Source organism: Muscardinus avellanarius (genome assembly GCF_963383645.1).
Source record: "Muscardinus avellanarius genome assembly, chromosome: 13".
Lineage (NCBI taxonomy): Eukaryota > Metazoa > Chordata > Mammalia > Rodentia > Gliridae > Muscardinus > Muscardinus avellanarius.
The window spans coordinates 57,099,930-57,118,738 of NC_137799.1; the positions used below are offsets into that span (position 1 = coordinate 57,099,930).

The window sequence follows — 18,809 nt, forward strand, 5'->3', positions numbered from 1 at the left end:
AGAAGTTTTCATGATCATCATATCTTACTACGTGTAAACTCTTGGCTATTAAAAGATGGTATTTCATCCCTTACAAGGATGGTAATAAAAATATTAGTAGCCAGTTAGAGAGTATGAATTTAGGTGTAAGTAAGAGGTGAGTCTTAATCGTGCATATGAGTACCCTCATGAGTAAAGGTAATGGTTCATATCCAAACTCTATCTTAAAACCTAGTTTTTAATCTCTCTCTCTCCTCCTTCCTTTTCTGCAAAACATGCAGGTATAGTAGAATAATAATTCATCTTTGTGCGTGTGTTAAGGAGGGATCAATTTTTTACTCTCATCAAATTACATGTATGAGTCAAGGAAAAACAAGCAGCTTAGATTATCATACAATTATTCACAAAGAGAACATCTGAATTTAAATTATTGTTTTACTTTTTCTGATTTTTCTTTATAGTGAATAAAAAATTCCCCTTAACTTCTCATAGAAAATGAAACTTAATATAGTAAAGCAGGATGGCAGGTTTCACAAGGGAAAAAGGCTGCTGTCAACTTTTTTCCTAAGGAATATGGAAATTTGGGTGGATTATCTGTTCAGAGGTTTCCTTTATTAATTCTTTCTTTTTTGCACTTAAGACATCTGTTAACATTTCACACAGCCCAACAGATGTTGTAAAGCAAGTCCCATACTTTGTTCTCAAGAAAAATGACATTTCTTCAATTGGTTGCCCCACCTCGGTGACTAAGTCCAGCCTGCTGCTTCTGCATAATTTGCATATATTAAGTTCATATACCTTAATGCATTACGAATTTGAACTTCAGAATTATTTTTATATGGCAAAGTCTGATTTGATTAGAAACCATATCTTGCTCTAGAGTTAAGAGAGGGACAGACGTTATTAAAATTTACTTTGAGAATGGCAGTCTGATTCCAGTTAACTGGATAGCCAGTTAACATTCTTTTTCTATAAAATAAATGAATTATAAAAGCTTGAGTTGTTTTGCCGTAAGGAAGTGCTGATTGTCATGCGATGTGGAGCGTCATTTTTATTATTTTGGCAAGAACAGGGACAGTTTTGTCTTGACAAGCCATTAGATGAATACCAGCATGTGTCACATGAAAAACCACTGATCTTTAACCCAGCTCTGTACTTAACCAAGCCTTGAAAATGAATAGTGAATAAAAGAAGAGCAAAGGCCAGTTTACTGTCATTACAGATTACAGAATCTGTTAACAGCTGCTGAACTGAACCCAGGGAATTACAGGTATTGTTCTGTAAACCAGGACCAGGCTGTAAAGATGCTTCTTAAATTGTGCACATGAAGTATACATTTATATTTGCTCAGGATGTACATTGTTAGAAACATAGCTTAAAAAAAGAATCCTTTCTCAGTGTAGTACATACACGTTTTTAATCACAAAATTATATTTATTTACACACAACTACCAAGGAAGTTTCTCTCTCCCAGTTACAGAACTTATTTTAACAAAACGATGAACTTTTAAAAGAAATTAAATATTAAGAAAATAAAAAACTATACAGTGTTTCCCCTTTAAAACAAAATAAGATGTACCCTACAAATAGGTAATGTGTAAAGCAAAATCCTTTCACTGGCTTCTTCAGTTATTAATTGTGGCTGATTTCAGCACCAACATGTACTTTTTTTTTTTTTTCAAAAAAAGGAAATAGAAGGAGAGACTTAAAACCCACCTCAATACCCAAATATTGGAAAGATCAGTAACATTTTAAACAGTCAGTTGTGGGAATTATTGCTTACAGAGCTAACAGAAAGAACACACTTTCTTACTCTGCTGGTGGGATTGCATTGTGTCTCCCTGTAGTCTTGTTATCCCACACTAACTGAAATGCAAATTCTTTGTAACTAATTGGATCTCATTGAGGGTACACGCGCAGTGTGTAGTTATATGCAAAAAGGTTTTAAAAAAGTAAAATTTCCCTATAATTACAACTTTTAATTACTATCCAAAACATTAGCATCTATAGTGCAGGTTTAGAATGTATATGTCTGACTTTTTAACAGATTATTAAAAAACGTGTTTTATGAAATGCCTGATAAGGTGACAGTTCAAAAGTTATGGAAAAAGGTTTAATTGTAGCATTCTATAAATTGAATCTTATTAAGGATCTATATGGCTTAGTTTTATTAAAGGGAAAATGAAAGGTCTGTTTATTTTGTGTTGTCTTCTAAAGTTTAAGAAGTATCTTAGAACCGGTATATTGTACTGGAGGCATACTGATAGTAAAGTCCTTTTCTTGGAGCATTTTAAATGTTAAAACATCATAAGCATCCGATAGCACTTCCAAAAGCTGTAACCTCTTTTCCTCTACAGTTTTCCAATTTACTTTACAGTTGTAAAAATGTATCTGAGTTTCTTATTTTGTGTAAATGAATTTTTGATACGTGTTATGCAGGGGTGGGGGAGTAGTCACATTCTCACAATGTCTTTAATACTTGGGTGCCATAGGCCTAGTTGGCGAACATCTTTCATGGTCCATGTCTTACTACTAGGGGAGAGCTAATACATGGCCTATAGTACTTGTGGTTCTTTAACCTGAAATGCATGGATGGAATCTGAGTACCAAAAACAATTCACTGTGGAAGTTGTATCCATCCCTATCCCCCTAGATTTAAATAAACTTAATACAAATGATTCCAGAGAATTATTCCATAATCTACAAAATATATGGCTGACAGAAAAAGTCAGAAAACATAGCTGTGCTTTGTAGGTTTATTATTTTAGACCCATGTCCTTTAAAACAAAAAAGTCTCTCACTTGTAGAAAGAAAATTATCCTAGGATCAAGGATTCTATACTGTGTGTTTTCTATGGAAGCAAATGGCAAGTTCAGTTCATAATATTTTGGAAATTTCTAGAGGAGTCAAATTTGAGTTTCCAAAATTTTACTTAAACCGAGCACTATAAGCTTAGTATCTACAAAGCACAGCATGTATGTATGTTTGAGATTTTTGTTTTATCTTGCATGCTTGTTTATGAGTAAGCCATTGGTTTGTTGTTTCTTACTGTAACAAAGCTTGTCCTCTCTGTAAACTAGTCTTACAAACTAGTTTATTTGACCAAATCCATTTAGCAGGTGCAGTATCATCTATTTGTTGTCAACATTTTTTTTTTCTTTAAATCATAGAAAGATACTCTGGTGTTTTTATGGCTGTGGCAGTAAAATCTAGGTAATAGTAACATTGCAGACCTGTCCAACTGGAGCAACCTTAGACCTCGCCTGTTATCTGAAAGAGCTCAGTTTGCCTACTCTGGGTAGCATTTTGTCAGAGGACTGCTGGCTGAGCAGACCAGATTTGGATGTATTAGCTAGTCAGCCTAATAACCCTGTACAGACTGTATTGATTTTCTAGGAGAGAGTTTATGAACTAAATAAACTTGGGGTTGGTGTCTTAATAAACTGCTTCTCTCAGTCTGTCACATTTAGTTACGGAGCTGTGCAGTTTAGGGGGAAAAAAGGCTAATTCTGTTACAGATTGTTCACAGCAGGGTCTCCAAATTAGCCCTTTGTTTTGTAATGCCACCTTGCTTGGGCTCGCTTTGAGCACATTTCTCAGTTTTGCCCTAATGAGTTGCAACACTGATAATGTGGCTGATGATCCTTCATTGATTTCACTATCACTTGCTTGTCTGGTAATTGATCCGTTGCTGAGCCTCTAGTTAATTATATCGGCTTTGACATGGCCTGGTCCACGGGGAATTTCAAGTCTTGCAGAATAACAGTTTTAATAAAAGAGTCTATTACTGCAGGTGCTTGCTGCTGCATGCCAGTTGATTTTTGTGTTGTTAGTGTGTGTGTGTGCGTGCGTGTGCGTGTGTGAGGGGGTAGGATACCTGGGAAAGAAGGACTGAAGGAAAGCAGAGGTAGGGGCTGGAAAAAGAGGAAGAGGGAGTAAAGGAGAGAAGGAGGAAGGAGGGGGAAAGACAAGGAGAGAGCCTGAGAGCCAGAGGCGAGAGGGAACACGCAGGCAAAGCAATACAATGATACAACGGAGCTGGAGTGGAGTGAGGAGGAAGCTTGCTATTGACAGTGTCCTTAAGCCTCCCACAAATAACAGCCATTAGTGGGAAGGTCAGGAGCTGAGCAGGCAGCTTGACTGAGGCACTGAGTGCCACTTCAGAAATCAAGAGGCTAGCAAATTTTAGAGGGAGTTTAAGTGGGTAATAGCTAGCAGTAAAGGTACAGTCACCGTTGACAATTGACTCATAGGGGCATTTCCCGCCCTCTCCCCTGAAGAATATTTTTATTGACCACAGGTGGACTTAATATATTTTAAGGCAACAATTCTTTGGGTTCTTGTTTGTTTCCTTTCAGATATTGAATTTGCTTCTTTTGAGACTTTTTTGTGCTTAATGGTGGTGAACTGGAGGGAAGTTTAACAGAAAAGCTTTCAGGAGATGTCGGTTCTAGAGGGGAAGGCACATTTGTGTCAACATAGTGTACGTTTTCTCATCTTTTCTCATTGTCCACTAATGACACAGAGCTGCCATTGAAGCTCTTTTCTGTTTCTTTTGTTGTTTCCGAGAGTAAGGTTTATTGTTATTCTTTAGTTAAGAAGGAGCAAGGAGAGTGGTACATTTGTCCTCGATATTTGTAGGTGGTTGAAGATTAATGTTCCTTACATTTTAAGTTTAGGAAGGATGGCTTTTTCCTGCTGACTACTTTTATGAGATGGCATGAATTTAGTTTTCCATTCTGAAGTTACAATGTTTATGTACAGTGTGCATTTTGTTCAGTTCTGCTTTTCCATAAATACAGTAGATAAACACTGTCTAATAAATAGATGTTTTGTTTTAAAACTGGTTTAATTAAAAATATGACCTGCTATCAAGGCTACATTTTATCAGGCAGGGAAATGTTATAGAATTGTCCATAGAGATCTTGAATGAAAATGGGAATTTTTATATTCATTACTTTTTACCTGAAATGGGGCAGGCTTTTTTTTTTCTTCATCTTTTCTTTTTTATGATATGATATTGTAAATGTTTTGTTCAGGAACTTTAATAAATGATTTTGTTCTACTTTTGGGCTTTAGGAGAGGGTACAGTTTCTCCCCTTGCCATTCAGCTTCTCAGTGTTTAACCTCTAGTATGGTAATTAATGGTCTGAGGTACTAGATAGTAAGTAGTATGTATTATTTTGCAGATATTTATTGTACAGCTCCCATGCTAAATTGCAAGATTTACTTATTTACTCTTTGGAGTATAAGGTCAAATCTCTATGTGTCTTATTTGCTCTATGAGTTTGTATGTGGTTATAAATAGCCCAGGACATACTATATGACTTTAACAGCTAACATTTAGACAACAACTGAGCCAACTTTACATTCTTTTCCATCTGAATATTGTACTTTCATCCAGTGTAATTTAAAAAAATATTTATGTATCACAGTTTTACAAATGTTAAAGCGAAGACTGGTGCCTGATACTGCACGTTACTTCAGAAAGCATTGTTGGGAGAAATTTCCCAGGAAAGGGCCCTAGCTTCCCCTCGCCCTGTGCGCCATGATCTTGGCACTGCTTGGAGTGTGCATAAGTGTGCATCTATCTGCGTGTCTGGAGAGGGGTTAGTGCAGGGTGTCATTTGGTGCCTGACAGTGGAACAGTGCAGTTGACTCTTGGCGCTGCTATCCAATGACATGCAGTGGCTGAGGGTTTGAGGCTGATGGTTGGGTCTCCAGTGCTGCCTGCACACCTGACAGGCAGCTGTTAAGCAGAGCAAAGGCAAGCTTGGGGAGTCGCAATCTATGCATAAATGATAGGGCTATCTGTGCAGAAGGTGCTAAGGAAGCTCTGACCCCCCTCCCCCAAATCTCCCCCTTCCCAAATGAAATGCACAGTTCAGCCAGCTTCTTAACTACACTACACTCCTGCTACTGGCTGCCAAGAGGCTCAAAAAATCCACCTTCACTTTTCAGTCAGAAGAGGCAGAAGTGGATGTGAGCGAAAGAGAGACACAGAGAGACAGAGAACCAAAGAGGGCAAGAGACCTGACTTTAAGAGACTCCTGTACTGACAACTCCATGCAGTTCGGAACCAGAACGACTCCGGCTGAACCAGGGTTCATGGGGACATGGCAAAACGCTGACACTAACCTCTTATTCAGAATGTCCCAACAGGTAAGTTACTTTCATTTTTTTTTAAAGAAACCTCGAATTGTTACGTGCACTTTTGTTTCTGGTCCTTTTCTTTCTAAATAAATATATACATCTATATTTTTAAAAATGTGATCACTTTATAGTTAGGCTTTGTTTTGTCATAACTATGTTACTGGAATGTGCAGGGCTGCTTCATGGTTCCCCCTAAGGGCTTCTTAAAAGAACAGGGGGAGAGGACACTGAAGAAAGCAAAGGCATTTGTTTGCAAAGTTTCACAGTGCAGCTGGGTCACGCGAAGACTTTATTTCTTTGTTTTCTGTTAAAAAAAAAAAAAGGAAGAAAGAAAAGGCCACCACCCAACAAACAACGTATCTATCTTTGCGAATCACTTGGTCAAAGTGGTTGCTCTGCAGCCAGTCCTAAAATCCAGGGGCCCCTCGCAGCAGCCAGGCTGGCTTCTCGTGGCTGGAAGCAGCCGGCTTCGGAGCTGGGACTGCGCGAGCGAGCGGAGGCTGTGCGGGGCGCGGAGGGGCCGGCGGCGGGCTCATCCCCGTGCTCCCGCTCGCTCGCCCCGCGCCCCCGGCCGCCCAGCTCCGCTCCGCGCCGCCCGCCCCGCCGGCCGCTCGCCCGCCCGCCCTCGCCGGCCCGCCCGCCGGCCACTCACTCTCGGGTGCAGCCTCGGCATCCTCCCCCAAAGGCTGCTCGGTCCGGCCGCGCCGGAGGCTGCTCGGCTGCCGACTGCCGGGAGGCCGGCGGGAACTGATCATTAATCACCGGCCGCGGCTCGTACCCAGCGCTGCGCGGTACGCGGAGGGCGCTTCTTGCACAATCGCTGGCTCTGCGGCTCCGCGGGGGAGCGAGGGTGAGAGGAAGCGGAGGGGAAACAGCCCAGAAACTTTCATCTTGGACCGTGCTCAAGTAAGGGAGGGAAGTTCCCTGGTGCCTCCCTCCCAGACGCGCCTTGCTTTTCAGAAACCTACCCCAAAGCCACACAAAGCAAGTTAGTTTATCATCCACGCAGCGCGAAAGTAGACTGACAAATACACTTGGATTTTAAGTAGACGGCGGTTAAGAAATTGATAGTGTGGCACTCAATTAAAAAAAAATAATGCTGCTGCTTTTATCCCGCCCCCCCCCCCCCATCTAAGCAAAACAACAACTCTCTTTTGTATGTTGGAGTTCACACACATTAAATACTTTGCGTTTGGGTTTTTTTTTTTTTTTTTAAGTGCTGTTATCGAAGGAAAGAGAACAATTTGCCAGGCTGTAAACCGCCCCAAGTTCAGAATACATTTGCCCCAGAATCCATACAGCCAGAGTCCTGTAGCATGTAAGCCGGCAGACAGTTTTTATCTCAGGGTTCTAGATAGGATACACGCGTTTGAATCAGGTGTATTTTGACATCCTGTAGAGGGACCCTGATTACTGCTGATACAGTAAACTGGGATTTAAATACAATCAACATAAACCCAGCGAGCATCTTCATGTGGCATCTCCTGTTCGTGCGAGTGAAAAGTTCATTTCCTTACAGAGACACTCCTTGTCACTTTCAGAGTGCTTTGAAAGGTGTTTGTCTGGGGCACATTCCTGCTTGGGTAGCTCCCCGGGTTGGAACACAGTGTGTGTTTTCACTAACCTTAGAACCAAATAACTTGTGCCACACTTTTAAAAATAAGATGTCACCTTCAGGGTTTTCCTTGAGTTAGTGGAGGTCCTGTGTGTGTGTGTGTGTGTGTGTGTGTGTGTGTGTGTGTGTGTGTGTGTTTAGGAAGGGAATACTGGTGTTGTTTAGGTCTCCCCCTAGCTAGAAAAGAGTTAATAAAACAGATAGAGATAATGATCAATTGATAAATGGCTATTGAACCACATAGATGGTGTTAGATTGTTTCTTTGGCACTAGCCCATTTCCAAGTAGATTTGAATCTAAGGAGACTTTAAATTGTGGAAAACATTTTAGCTAAAAAATAAATAAAAGTAAGTTAGACGAATGATGGGTCAGAAGTAGGAAAATAATCTTAAACCTACCAGAGAGAAACTTGTATAAAGTAAGCCACCACGGTGCGTTTGATCCAGCTGTTTGCCTGTGTGGATATACAAAGATCTGCTTTGTGTACACCTGTATGAATATATGTGTAATAGTGAGCATCAGTGACTTATAGGAAGAGAATCAAAATAAGTTGGGCTTAATGATGTCACATAAAAGTATGTTTATTTAACAGTCCTAAAGTGAGAAAAATCACAATTTTAAAAAGTATTGGAACTTGACTATATTTAAAAATGTGTTTTCTTTATTTTTTGGTTTTGATCTACTTAAGCCATTCCCTCTTTCTCTCTTTTTTTTTTCCTATCAGTGTTACCAAATATTTACCTCCTGTACATTTTTGGAAGGCACGCAAAAGAGTATGAGTTTACTTGTGTGTGTGTATGTTTTTCTCCTTCAAGATGACATTTTAGTCAGTATAAATATTGCGTAAACTTAAATTCAGACCATGTATAAATCTCAAAGTATGTGCTGTACTTGTATAATATGTTTGTTTTCCTTCCTTATAGTTCATCAACAGTGCTGATTCAGCGTGTGTGTGTGTGTGTGTGTGTGTGTGTGTGTGTGTAAGTGTAAGAGACACTTCTTGAAATGATATCTCTTGAAGTCAACAGTTTTGAGGAATGTTACTTTTAATATCCACATTAAGTCAGCTTTTGTTAAAGGTACAAGTTTGTCCAATTTAATCAAGTATACAGAATTCCGTGCATGTAATTTCTAAGGCATAAAGAGGTTTTGCTAGATGATTTTAATTCCTGAGTAAAAATTTATTCAGTTCATTGATATGAATAAAAGTTACTGGACACATTTCTTTTTTCTCACTTTCTTTGGTGCTGTAAAAGCCTTAATATTCCTGTGATTATTTATTTCAATATTAGAAAAGGCTGATTAGGACTATTATAAATGGTTTAAAAACTGAGTAATAGAGAATTTACCACTAGTATTTAGCTAAAGAAAAACTTGTGGTAGGAAATGTCTCATAAATGCTGAAATTTAATCACTAGTTGTATCTTCTATAGGTAAACTGGGAAGTAGGGATATAAAAGTCTTTATCTTTTATTTTGCATGACAAAGTTGAATTTCCTTAAATATAAATCTTCCATTCTGTCTAATACTAACAAAAAGACACCACGTCCAAAGCCAATTTATATTTGCTGGAATTAAGTATGTTTCCCTAAAGTTTGAGATATGACTATTTGACTTCATTTTTTCTGCCTCTCTATATTTTTCTCCCCCCTCACATTTAAGTAATATGTTATAAAAAAGAACCTTTTTATATAAATGAATATTTGAGAACCTTAAAAAGAGTAATTGTTGACTTTAGTTAAAGAGTGTTCTCCAGTCATTTTGATCTGGTAGAGAATGACCAGAAACCTTTCTCTCATTTCTGCTCATCTTCAGCCCAGAACCTTATTTTACCCAGTATGGTCTCATTAGATATTGTTAAAAGCAAAAAATAAGGCCTGCATATATACACAAACACACACATATCAGGAATATATATGCACACACACACACACACACACACACACACACACATATAACTTTAAATGATGATTTTTCAATTTTTGACATATTTTATGCATTTGAGATAACAGCAAAATTCTGGTAGCTACTTCAAATGTAATAACCTATTGTATTTTAAAATCTTTTCAGAAACAAACCGTACAGGTAAATGGATATTGTCTACATTTTATACATCACTAGAAGCATTCAGGTCTTATTATTGGTGAGGGTTATTATTTAACCTGTTTCAAGTAAAAATTAGATCCTTTAATAAGGTCTCTCTTTCAGGCTCAAGTGAAATACTAAGTTAGAATTATAAATTATTCTTTGCATCATTATGTAGTAATTTAGGATTCACCCAATGATGTAACAAAATTAACAACATAATTTCATTGTGAAACTGTGTCTTATTAAAGAACAACTGTCTGACATTCTCTTACAGTTGCTTTATTTAACTTCATGCAAATATTATTAGTAGTGACATTTTTCTATTGTGCATTAGATTCTCTCATTAGCATGATGTGTTAGTTATCACCAGAGAAATCATTTCCTAGATAGGTGAGGGGCAAACCAAGAAAGCTAAAAATTAAATCAGTGATTTTCATTAATACAAGAGCATCTGCCCACCAGAGATATGACAGAGTAAAGCAAACTTTCTTACTGCTATAAAATCTAGCACCTCCAGAGAAATGATAAGTAAAATATTTTATAAGAAACATACAACAACATTGCTGGAATCCATTTAAAAGCATGCTCAATATGAATTTTTCTTCTGGTTGTCTTTTAGTTCTTTCAATTCATAATGACAAAGTCTCAATTTGAGGGTTCTGTATTTTAAAATGAAAATGATGGTTGTCTGACTTCTTTCCCTTCCAAAAAATAAACTTGATTATTTATTCACTAACAATTTAAAAGGCACTCGTACAGTGTTTCTCATAAATGAGATGCCTAATTCTATGTTGTGGCTTGATTTTTCCCTATAATTCATGCAATGTGTTTTTATTCTAAACCCTATCCCACTCAAATAGGCGTCTCTTTTAACATAGGATGCATATCCTTATCTATTCAGGGCCCTTAGTAAAGCAGTTGATAGTTAATGGTCTTTGAAAATGACTTTCATTGCCTTCCATTACTAGGCTTCTTTCTGCACTTTTTCTCTCCTTTTTTACTTAATTTCTTACAGTGGTATATTTTGATGATCACATCTTACTAAAAAGGGTTTAATTGATTACATTTATGATCTTGATGTCAAAAAATATATTTATATTAGGAGGCATGTAATGAGTTCTAGGCTGCTACCCCTCATTTAGGTCCCCCTATAGTTTGAGTGGTAATGTTTTATTTTGAAGTTTTACCAATAGACATGGTCAAATGTAACTCTTACTATTTATTTTGATAACACAATATTAAAATAGTAATATTTGTAGCATAGAGACAGATGCTTATGTTTTAGCCTGTACTTTGTAAATCTATGGCTAACATGTAGACTTTACTTAAGCACTGTTTAATTTATAATGAAATGGGAAAGTAGTTGGTCATGTACATACGGCATTCTATGTGCATGTATATGTTAAGGCAAACAGCATGCACAAATATATTCTCATATATATATATTCATATATATATTTATATTCAGTATGATATATTGAAAGAATATTGAACATAGTAGGTGATCATTTTGAAATTATTTAATTTCCTCACCTCTCTGTCATCTGCAAACAGGTCTATTGTGTACATGTAATTTGTAAAGCCTTTTGCTAAGGTGAGTCAAGTAACCGCAGTTGAAAACTAAATCCCTAAAGGTATAGATATCTTATCTATAATTGTAGGTATTTTAATAATTATAAGTGTGGCTTCACATTCACTGATAAAATCCAATTATGCATGTGTAGCTTTATGGAAATTGATTAATACAGTAACAGGACAGATTTGGGCTTCTACAGCAGCATAGCCTCCCACTCCAGTGTCAGGGTTAAGAGCCGCGGCAAATATAGTCCCTATCTGATTAGATGCTGAGTAAGGCATCTCTGAGAAGTTGGGGCAAAAGTGAATGGGTCACAGCCAAGACGGGATTGCACGGACTCCAGTGATAGTGAAAGCATTCGAGTTTGCCAGGTCGTTGTGACACAGGGAGCAGATTCCAAAGGAACAGTCCGTTATAGATAGTGAGCTGGCGTCATCCACTTCAGTGAGAAACAAAACTCCTAGTGCTTCTTCCTTTCTACCTTATGTGTGTTCCATGCACTCACTTCAAGTTACAATGAGCATCCACCATTACCAATCTGTAGAGCTTTGGGGAGGATATACTTTATAAACATAAATAGGTAAGGGTTCTGTACAGCCAAAGAGGTATTTTCTGAACTTGGCTCTCAAGATTAGAATGGAGAGAAGAAATTGTGTTTTGTTTTTACTTTGTGTCCATAACCTGAAGCATAGCGTTTAAATTGTTACAGGAGTTAACTTCTTTTTTCCCCAGAGAGTACTGTCAGAGAACTTTATAGTAGTAGGGAAAGCAGGGTGAACCCTAAAATAACTTATTCAGTGAAAGAAATTTTCTCTGGAACTCCTTACTTGTTATTGTTGAAAGAACATGGGATATAACAGTTCTAAGCTTTCCTTTCCTATGATAAGGCTTGGAGCTTGGTTTGTTATGTATGTAAGGATGAATTCTTCACCATGTGCAAATCTTGCTATTCAGTGGCCACCCTTCTCTAGCCCTTGGCCAAAGGCTTGTTTGGAAGTCATAGGAAATGAAAAGTCTCAGCCCTGTGTGACAAAGCTGATGCCATTTTTATTTCTAGAAAAGCAGCTGGCTTCCACAGTTTGGTGATTCTCCTCTACTGAAGGACCTGGAAATCGAGGAAGAAAGGGAGTCAAAGACCCTTTCAAGGACCTTTGACATCTAGTAAGCTTAAGAAGGGGAGAGGGAAAAAAAGGGCAGAAATCAGAAAGAACAGTCTTTGTATCCTCACATATAAGCAAAACAATAAGTAACATGGGTATTTCCCCCATTAGATAATCTAGTAAACACAAACACGCAGGAAAAATAAGGAGAGAACATGATTCTGAGCATTTCAAGCTTGAAGAAGTCATAATAGGTGCAGATCATGTCTCCAAAAAGTGCCGGTGCTGTGTCACCCATAGGTTTCTTAATTGAACATAACCTTGACTGCCATCTCCCTCTCTAGGTTTCAAAGAAAGTTTAGAGAATAGGAAAAATAAAAATAACAGTATTGATTCTTTTTTAATTTGTACACTCCCTGTAGGAAGCCTCGCAAATTTCATAGTGTACATTCAAACCCTGAGGTGAAAAATTTATGACTGTAGTTCATTTGGGTGAGGACAGTGTGCAGTGTCATCTATTCAAACACTGTGTGTAGCATTTTATGCCACAGAGTGCAGAGATCAGAAGAAGAGGGGAAACGTTGTGTCTTTTTTTCATTCACAGAGCTTTCCTCAATGGAAATGCTCCTGGAAAAACAACACATTACTCAAATCAAATTCTCCACTTATTAATCATCATTCCAATTAAAAAAGAGAATTGATCCTTTAACAACAAAATAATATCCTTTTGTTTTTCTTTAATTAAGCCCATCAGTTTTTCATTTCTCTCTGTGAAGAAAAAGGAAAACAATCTTGAACTGTAGGAAGTTACTCATTGAAATAACTGATTCCCTGGAGTGTATCTAACATCTCATTTACTCAGTACTTCGGAATTGTAATGTTATTTTGCTACTGTATTTAGGGTTTATATGTCATTGATGGGGGTTGTTGGTTTATAAATCTTATTCCTGTTTTGTTGATAGAAATTTATTTAATTATCTAAATGCAAGATTAGTCTGTTCTTCCTATTTTCTTTCTCATAGACCTAGCTTCTTTCTTGCTTTATTCTTCTGTCTTCTCATTTCTCTTTTTCTGAATTTCCCCTTACTTTCACTGGCTCTTTTTGCCTTAAAGAAATTGAAATGTATCTGTAACTAACAGTAATTGAATAAAACACTCATTTGCTAATCCATCTTCGTGGCAGAGATGTGGGAAGACACCTTCCCACATCTCTGAGGGAGGCAGAGGGGAGACACCCTCATATGTGTCTGGTGACTGGAGGACTATCTAGCTTGGCTATAGGAGGGTTCTTTAAGGGTGTGATTAAAAAAAAAAAAGTGTAACCAGGGTCCCAGGCTTAGCATTCAGAGGCACTGAAAGGCATCTCAGTTTGATTTTTAGCCTGTGTAAGAGTACTTAATTGAAGAGAGATTTTGCTTTCTCCTTTTGCTTTCTTTCTTTGTTGTTGGTTTTAATAGTTCTTGAATTTAACGTTTTATACAGCAAGACTTAACATCTGCATGAGAACATTTTCATAGAAAGAGGAAAAAATGTAAAGGTCAGTGTAATAGGTAGAGGATATATAACTGCGAGATAAACCATAGCTAGTAAGAGTTAACTGAAACATTTAAAAAAAAATTGAAATGAAGGCAGGGCCATTATGAATGGATGACATTATGAAATGAAAATTTAAAACATGCAGTAGACATAACATGTGAGGAGGATTCACTGCTGTTTTGTTCTTAGTAAATTTTAACTCATTGTCTCACCAGGCGTAGATATTGTTAAAATTGAGGAGAAAGACTGAAATCTATATGGGAAAGACATGGCCATTATTTACCTGCTGTGCTTTTGTGTGGCTGTCATAAGTTTTTCAACTTTATTAAGGTGCCTTTTAGTGGCTCTTGGCTCTCTAGACAGTTCCTCAGGACTCACATGTGATGATCAGAGTGCCTGAACTGGGTGTCTGAAAAGAATTTCAGAGTAATGAATATTTTACATGACAAAAAATAATGACTTTCAGCTGGCTTAACATAATAACAAAACTAATATTAAAACGAGAACCTCCATTAGTAGGTTAATAATGTTTTTTTTTCCTTCTTCCATTAAAATTAAAGCAAGAAGGATTTCTTTGAATTACATCATTAGAATGGCTATTTGGGGCACCAAATTAGACACAGGTGAAGAAAGCTGCCTACTTCTGTGCCTTCTACTAGTGTCAGAGGGCAACGGACATGATTGGGATGCCGCTTGCAAGACCTGGGGAATAATTATACGCTTAGTGTATCCATGGAAGTGTCCTTGTAGTAAGAATGCCTGCAGTCATATTTGTTGACTTCATGTCAGAACCTAACTCAGAGGCAGCCAGGTTATCTGGCATATTATCTAATGTTGCTTTTCCTTTGTAGGTATAAATATTAGAGTACCAGAAAGAACAAAAGTCAAATTTATGCTCTAGACTTTGGGGAAGGATTTACTGTCTTGCTATGGAAAATATTAAAAATTCCATATTGCCATAGGATAGTACATTTAAATATGGCACATAGATGTGCAGAAAATGTATATCTTCCCTTTTGGCTGGTTGATGACAATTAAGTGATTTATTTCTAGGTATGCTGAGGATTTGGTAATAGCTACCTCAGATGCAACAACTGTGTAGATGGATCACCCCATGAAGGCATCTTCATCCTGGAATTTCGTGGTAGTGCCGTCTTAGACTATGCAGCCTTGATGCTCCTAACCATAGCCGAGCATGGCTTTTGATGAAACTCGGTGTTATTCAGGGAAGAGTAGCATGATTGTTTCTTATTTTGTGAATTGCCATTTTCAACAAACTACAGTTTTGTTCAAATAAATTTTAAGTATGAATTGGCTGGAAAAAAGACACCAAAATGAAATGCTAAGACTTCAAACATCTCAACATTTCCCTTCCCAGCTACTTTTCTTTGTTCTCCTGAACACCTTTTAAAAGGGCCTGGATAAATCTTAAACTATGTTACCAGTCCTTTTATCCACTAAATAGAGTTCATTGTGGAGAAGTTTTTCCATTTTTACTTTATTTTGACATTTTAAGTAGGAAGGGGATACGCAGAGTTAGAAGACCACATCTGGGAGAGCTTGCTTTCAGTAGCCAGCCTGGAAGCCAGAACCCTGGCTTCATACAGGTGAGACGTGTTATGGGAATAAAGGCTTTATGCATCTAATGAACCCCGCCTGCCTGTCAGCTTGGTTTTTCATGCACCATTGTTGTTCATGTAAGAAAAAGAGAGTGTTCACAGCCTGTGGTGAGATTAGAGTAATGAAAATGAAGTGTTAATCTGTTGATAGGAAGCACATCCCATATCCTGCATCCCAGCCACATTCATGCATGTATAATATATTCCAGGTTTTCTCATGACCAGAGATGCTTAGATGTTCATTGTTATTAAAAACACCCTTTTGTTAAAAGTGAAGAAGTTGACTGTTTTGACTTGTGTAAATAATTATTTTAAATATATATTGTTTAAATATACATTTATATATATTTTCTTTTTGCAGTACTGGGGACTGAACTCAGAACCTCTCACATTGTAGGGAAGCAGTATAATACTGAACCATTTTTCTGGCCCTAAATAATTCCTTTTCTTTTTCTGGCGGGTGCAGTGAGAGAACTAGGGATTGAACCCAGGGACATTCCACTTCAAAGCTATACCCCCTAGCCATTTTTATTTTTTATTTTGAAACAGAGTCTTACAAAGTTGTTGAGGCTGGCCTCGAATCTGCAGTTCTTCTTGTGAGCTTTCCCATTACTGGCCTAAATAATTCATTTCTCTCTCTTTCTCTCTCTCTCTCTCTCTCTCTCTCTCTCTCTCTCTCTGTATGTTTGTTTGGTTTTGTGTTCTGGTTAATTAACTCAGGACCTTTCACATACTAGGCAAGCACTCTACCCCTGTGTTACATCCACAACCCTGTTTTTTTCTTTTTTTTAAACAGCATCTCAGTAAGTTGCAGAGGGCCTCCCTAAGTTGCTGAGTCTGGTCTGGAACCTGTGATCCTCTTGTTTTAGCCTCTTAAGTATTGGGATTACAAGGGTGCATCACCAGGCCCAGCTTAAATAGTTTCTTAATAAACCAACTTTTGCCTACCTCCTGATGATTCTGACAACCCACCGCTTTGGTATATGCTAGTGTTTCTATACTTTTGATCAAGTTTATTTACAAATGCAGACTGCCAAAATGATTTTTGGCATAAGCCTTGGTAGAAATCAGTGGTCAATAGAAAGGCATTAAGTGAAGGCAGTGACTTTATTCCCATAGAATATGGACTACATAAAATTAAACATTCATTATTTTATATTTTATTTTTCATCTGAATATAGTGCAAGCAAAAATAACAAAATCAGTAGTCTTCTAGAACTGCTTTATACATTTGCAGTGAGATGCCATGATGTGGACCCAACAAGATTAGCTTGTAGCTTTGATCATCAAGGAAGGAAACTGATTGTGTTATTTCATAAACATCTAATTTTAGAATGTTATAGAATGTAAATCAGCATGAATATAATACAGTATACTTTTCCTAGAATTCTTGTTATAATTTTTTTACTATCTTACCCAGTAATTATTTAAGAAATATTTCTTAAAGTACATTTAAAAAAACTAATAAATAAACTAAGATTATGGCAAATCTTTTAAAGGAAACAACGTAGCTGGGCTTGGGGACGCACACTTGTAATCCTAGTACTTGGGAAGCTGAAACAGGAGGATCATAGGTTTGTGGACGGCCTCAGCGACCTGTCGAGGTCCTCAGCAACTTAATGAGACCTGTTTCAAAATAGAAAATAAGAGCCAGGCGTGGTAGTGCACACTTGTAATTCGAGCATTTGGGAGGCTGAGACAGGAGGATTGTGGTTCGCGGACAGCCTCAACTACTTACTGAGATCCTTTGCAACTCAGTGAGACCCTGTTTCCAAATAAAGAATAAAAAATAGGGCTGGAGTGTAGCCTGGAAGTGGAATGTTTCTGGGTTTCATCCCCAGTACTGCAAAATAAAATAAATAAATAAATAAATAAATAAATAAATAAATAAATAAATGAATGAATAACAAAATAAATAAGCTGAGCGTGGTGGCGTACGCTTGTAATCCCAGTACTAGGGAGGCTGAAACAGGAGGATCACACAGGTTCGAAGTCAGCCTCAGCAACTTAATGAAAGCCTGTTTCCAAATAAATTATAAAATAGGGAATGGGAGTGTAGCCTGGAGGTGGAAAGCCCCTGGATTCCATCCCCAGTACCACAAAAAAGAAAAATAAATAAATAAAAACAAAAAACAAAAATAAAATAGGGTTGAGGGTGTAGCTCAGAGATAAAACATCCCTGGGTTCAATCCCCAGTCCCTCCCCTTCCACACAGAAAACAATGTGAACATTGATTCAGAGCCCTTTATTTGCATGCTGTCCTAAAAGATCATCACTGAAAAAGTACCATAAGAAATGATTTGGAGAGAAGTGTGAAAGGGGAGGGGAGAAGTAAATTAATAATTGAGTTCCAGGTGTCTGTTTCTAATTGCTCAAATTTCAAACATAATGGAAATTAAAAAATATGTCCCATAAGGAATATATCATATTGTCACTCAGATATCAAGTCTACAACTGCAATCACGGAGCTTATACTTAGGGTATTTTCCCTTTTCTTCAACTAGGATTTAAGGAATGCAGTGTGATCATTATGATATTGTGAACTGTTTACTTAGAGTTGTTGAAGTTGTTAGGAATCAAGAGAATTTGGGGATTAAAGTCTGATTATGAGTAAATTTGGCATATGTTCAAGGATTACTTTCTTTAGGTAAAAATGGAAGAAAAACGTTTCTCTTGGGAAGAAAACATCCAATTAAAATACCCTTAAAATATGTGATTCAATGATGAAACATAAAAACACTATAGTGTAGTTTATCTAAATCTTTAATAAGTCGACACATGTAGTCATAGCCTACTTAGTGTAATTTGCCTGCATATCTAAACTTTCCATGACTGTAGCAGTATATCAGAGGTAACCTGTTTTTAATATAGTTGATTGAAAGGAAACAGTATTTTTCTTCCTGATAAATAGCGTATTTTAAATCTATTTTTAAAATCTACTCATAGGTGGAAATGCTGTGGAGTTGTGGTTGTTAGAAATAATGGAATGTATAGGTTTTCCCCTCCCACTTGCTTTCTGTTAACAGAAAAGGCAAATAGAAATAAGTACATGATGGCTTTGTCATAGACATCTGCTTTTAAGTAATAGTCACTTTTAAAGAAATATGCTATGACTTTTTGGGTCATTTGAACCTGTAATAATA

General features: G+C 37.3%; 1 protein-coding gene across 3 annotated transcripts in view; it reads left to right on the forward strand.

The window, feature by feature from the left end:
• Window positions 1-18,809, forward strand: part of BNC2 (basonuclin zinc finger protein 2) — a gene marked incomplete at its 3' end in the record, with an annotated part of 307,358 nt that overhangs the window by 3,101 nt on the left and 285,448 nt on the right. For all 3 annotated transcript variants that reach the window (XM_080708832.1, XM_080708833.1, XM_080708834.1), the window contains one exon: window positions 5,941-6,141. In XM_080708832.1, the coding sequence (XP_080564958.1) occupies window positions 6,046-6,141 (96 nt within the window). In that variant the 5' untranslated portion in view covers window positions 5,941-6,045. Of the gene's footprint in view, window positions 1-5,940; window positions 6,142-18,809 lie in introns of those variants that run through there.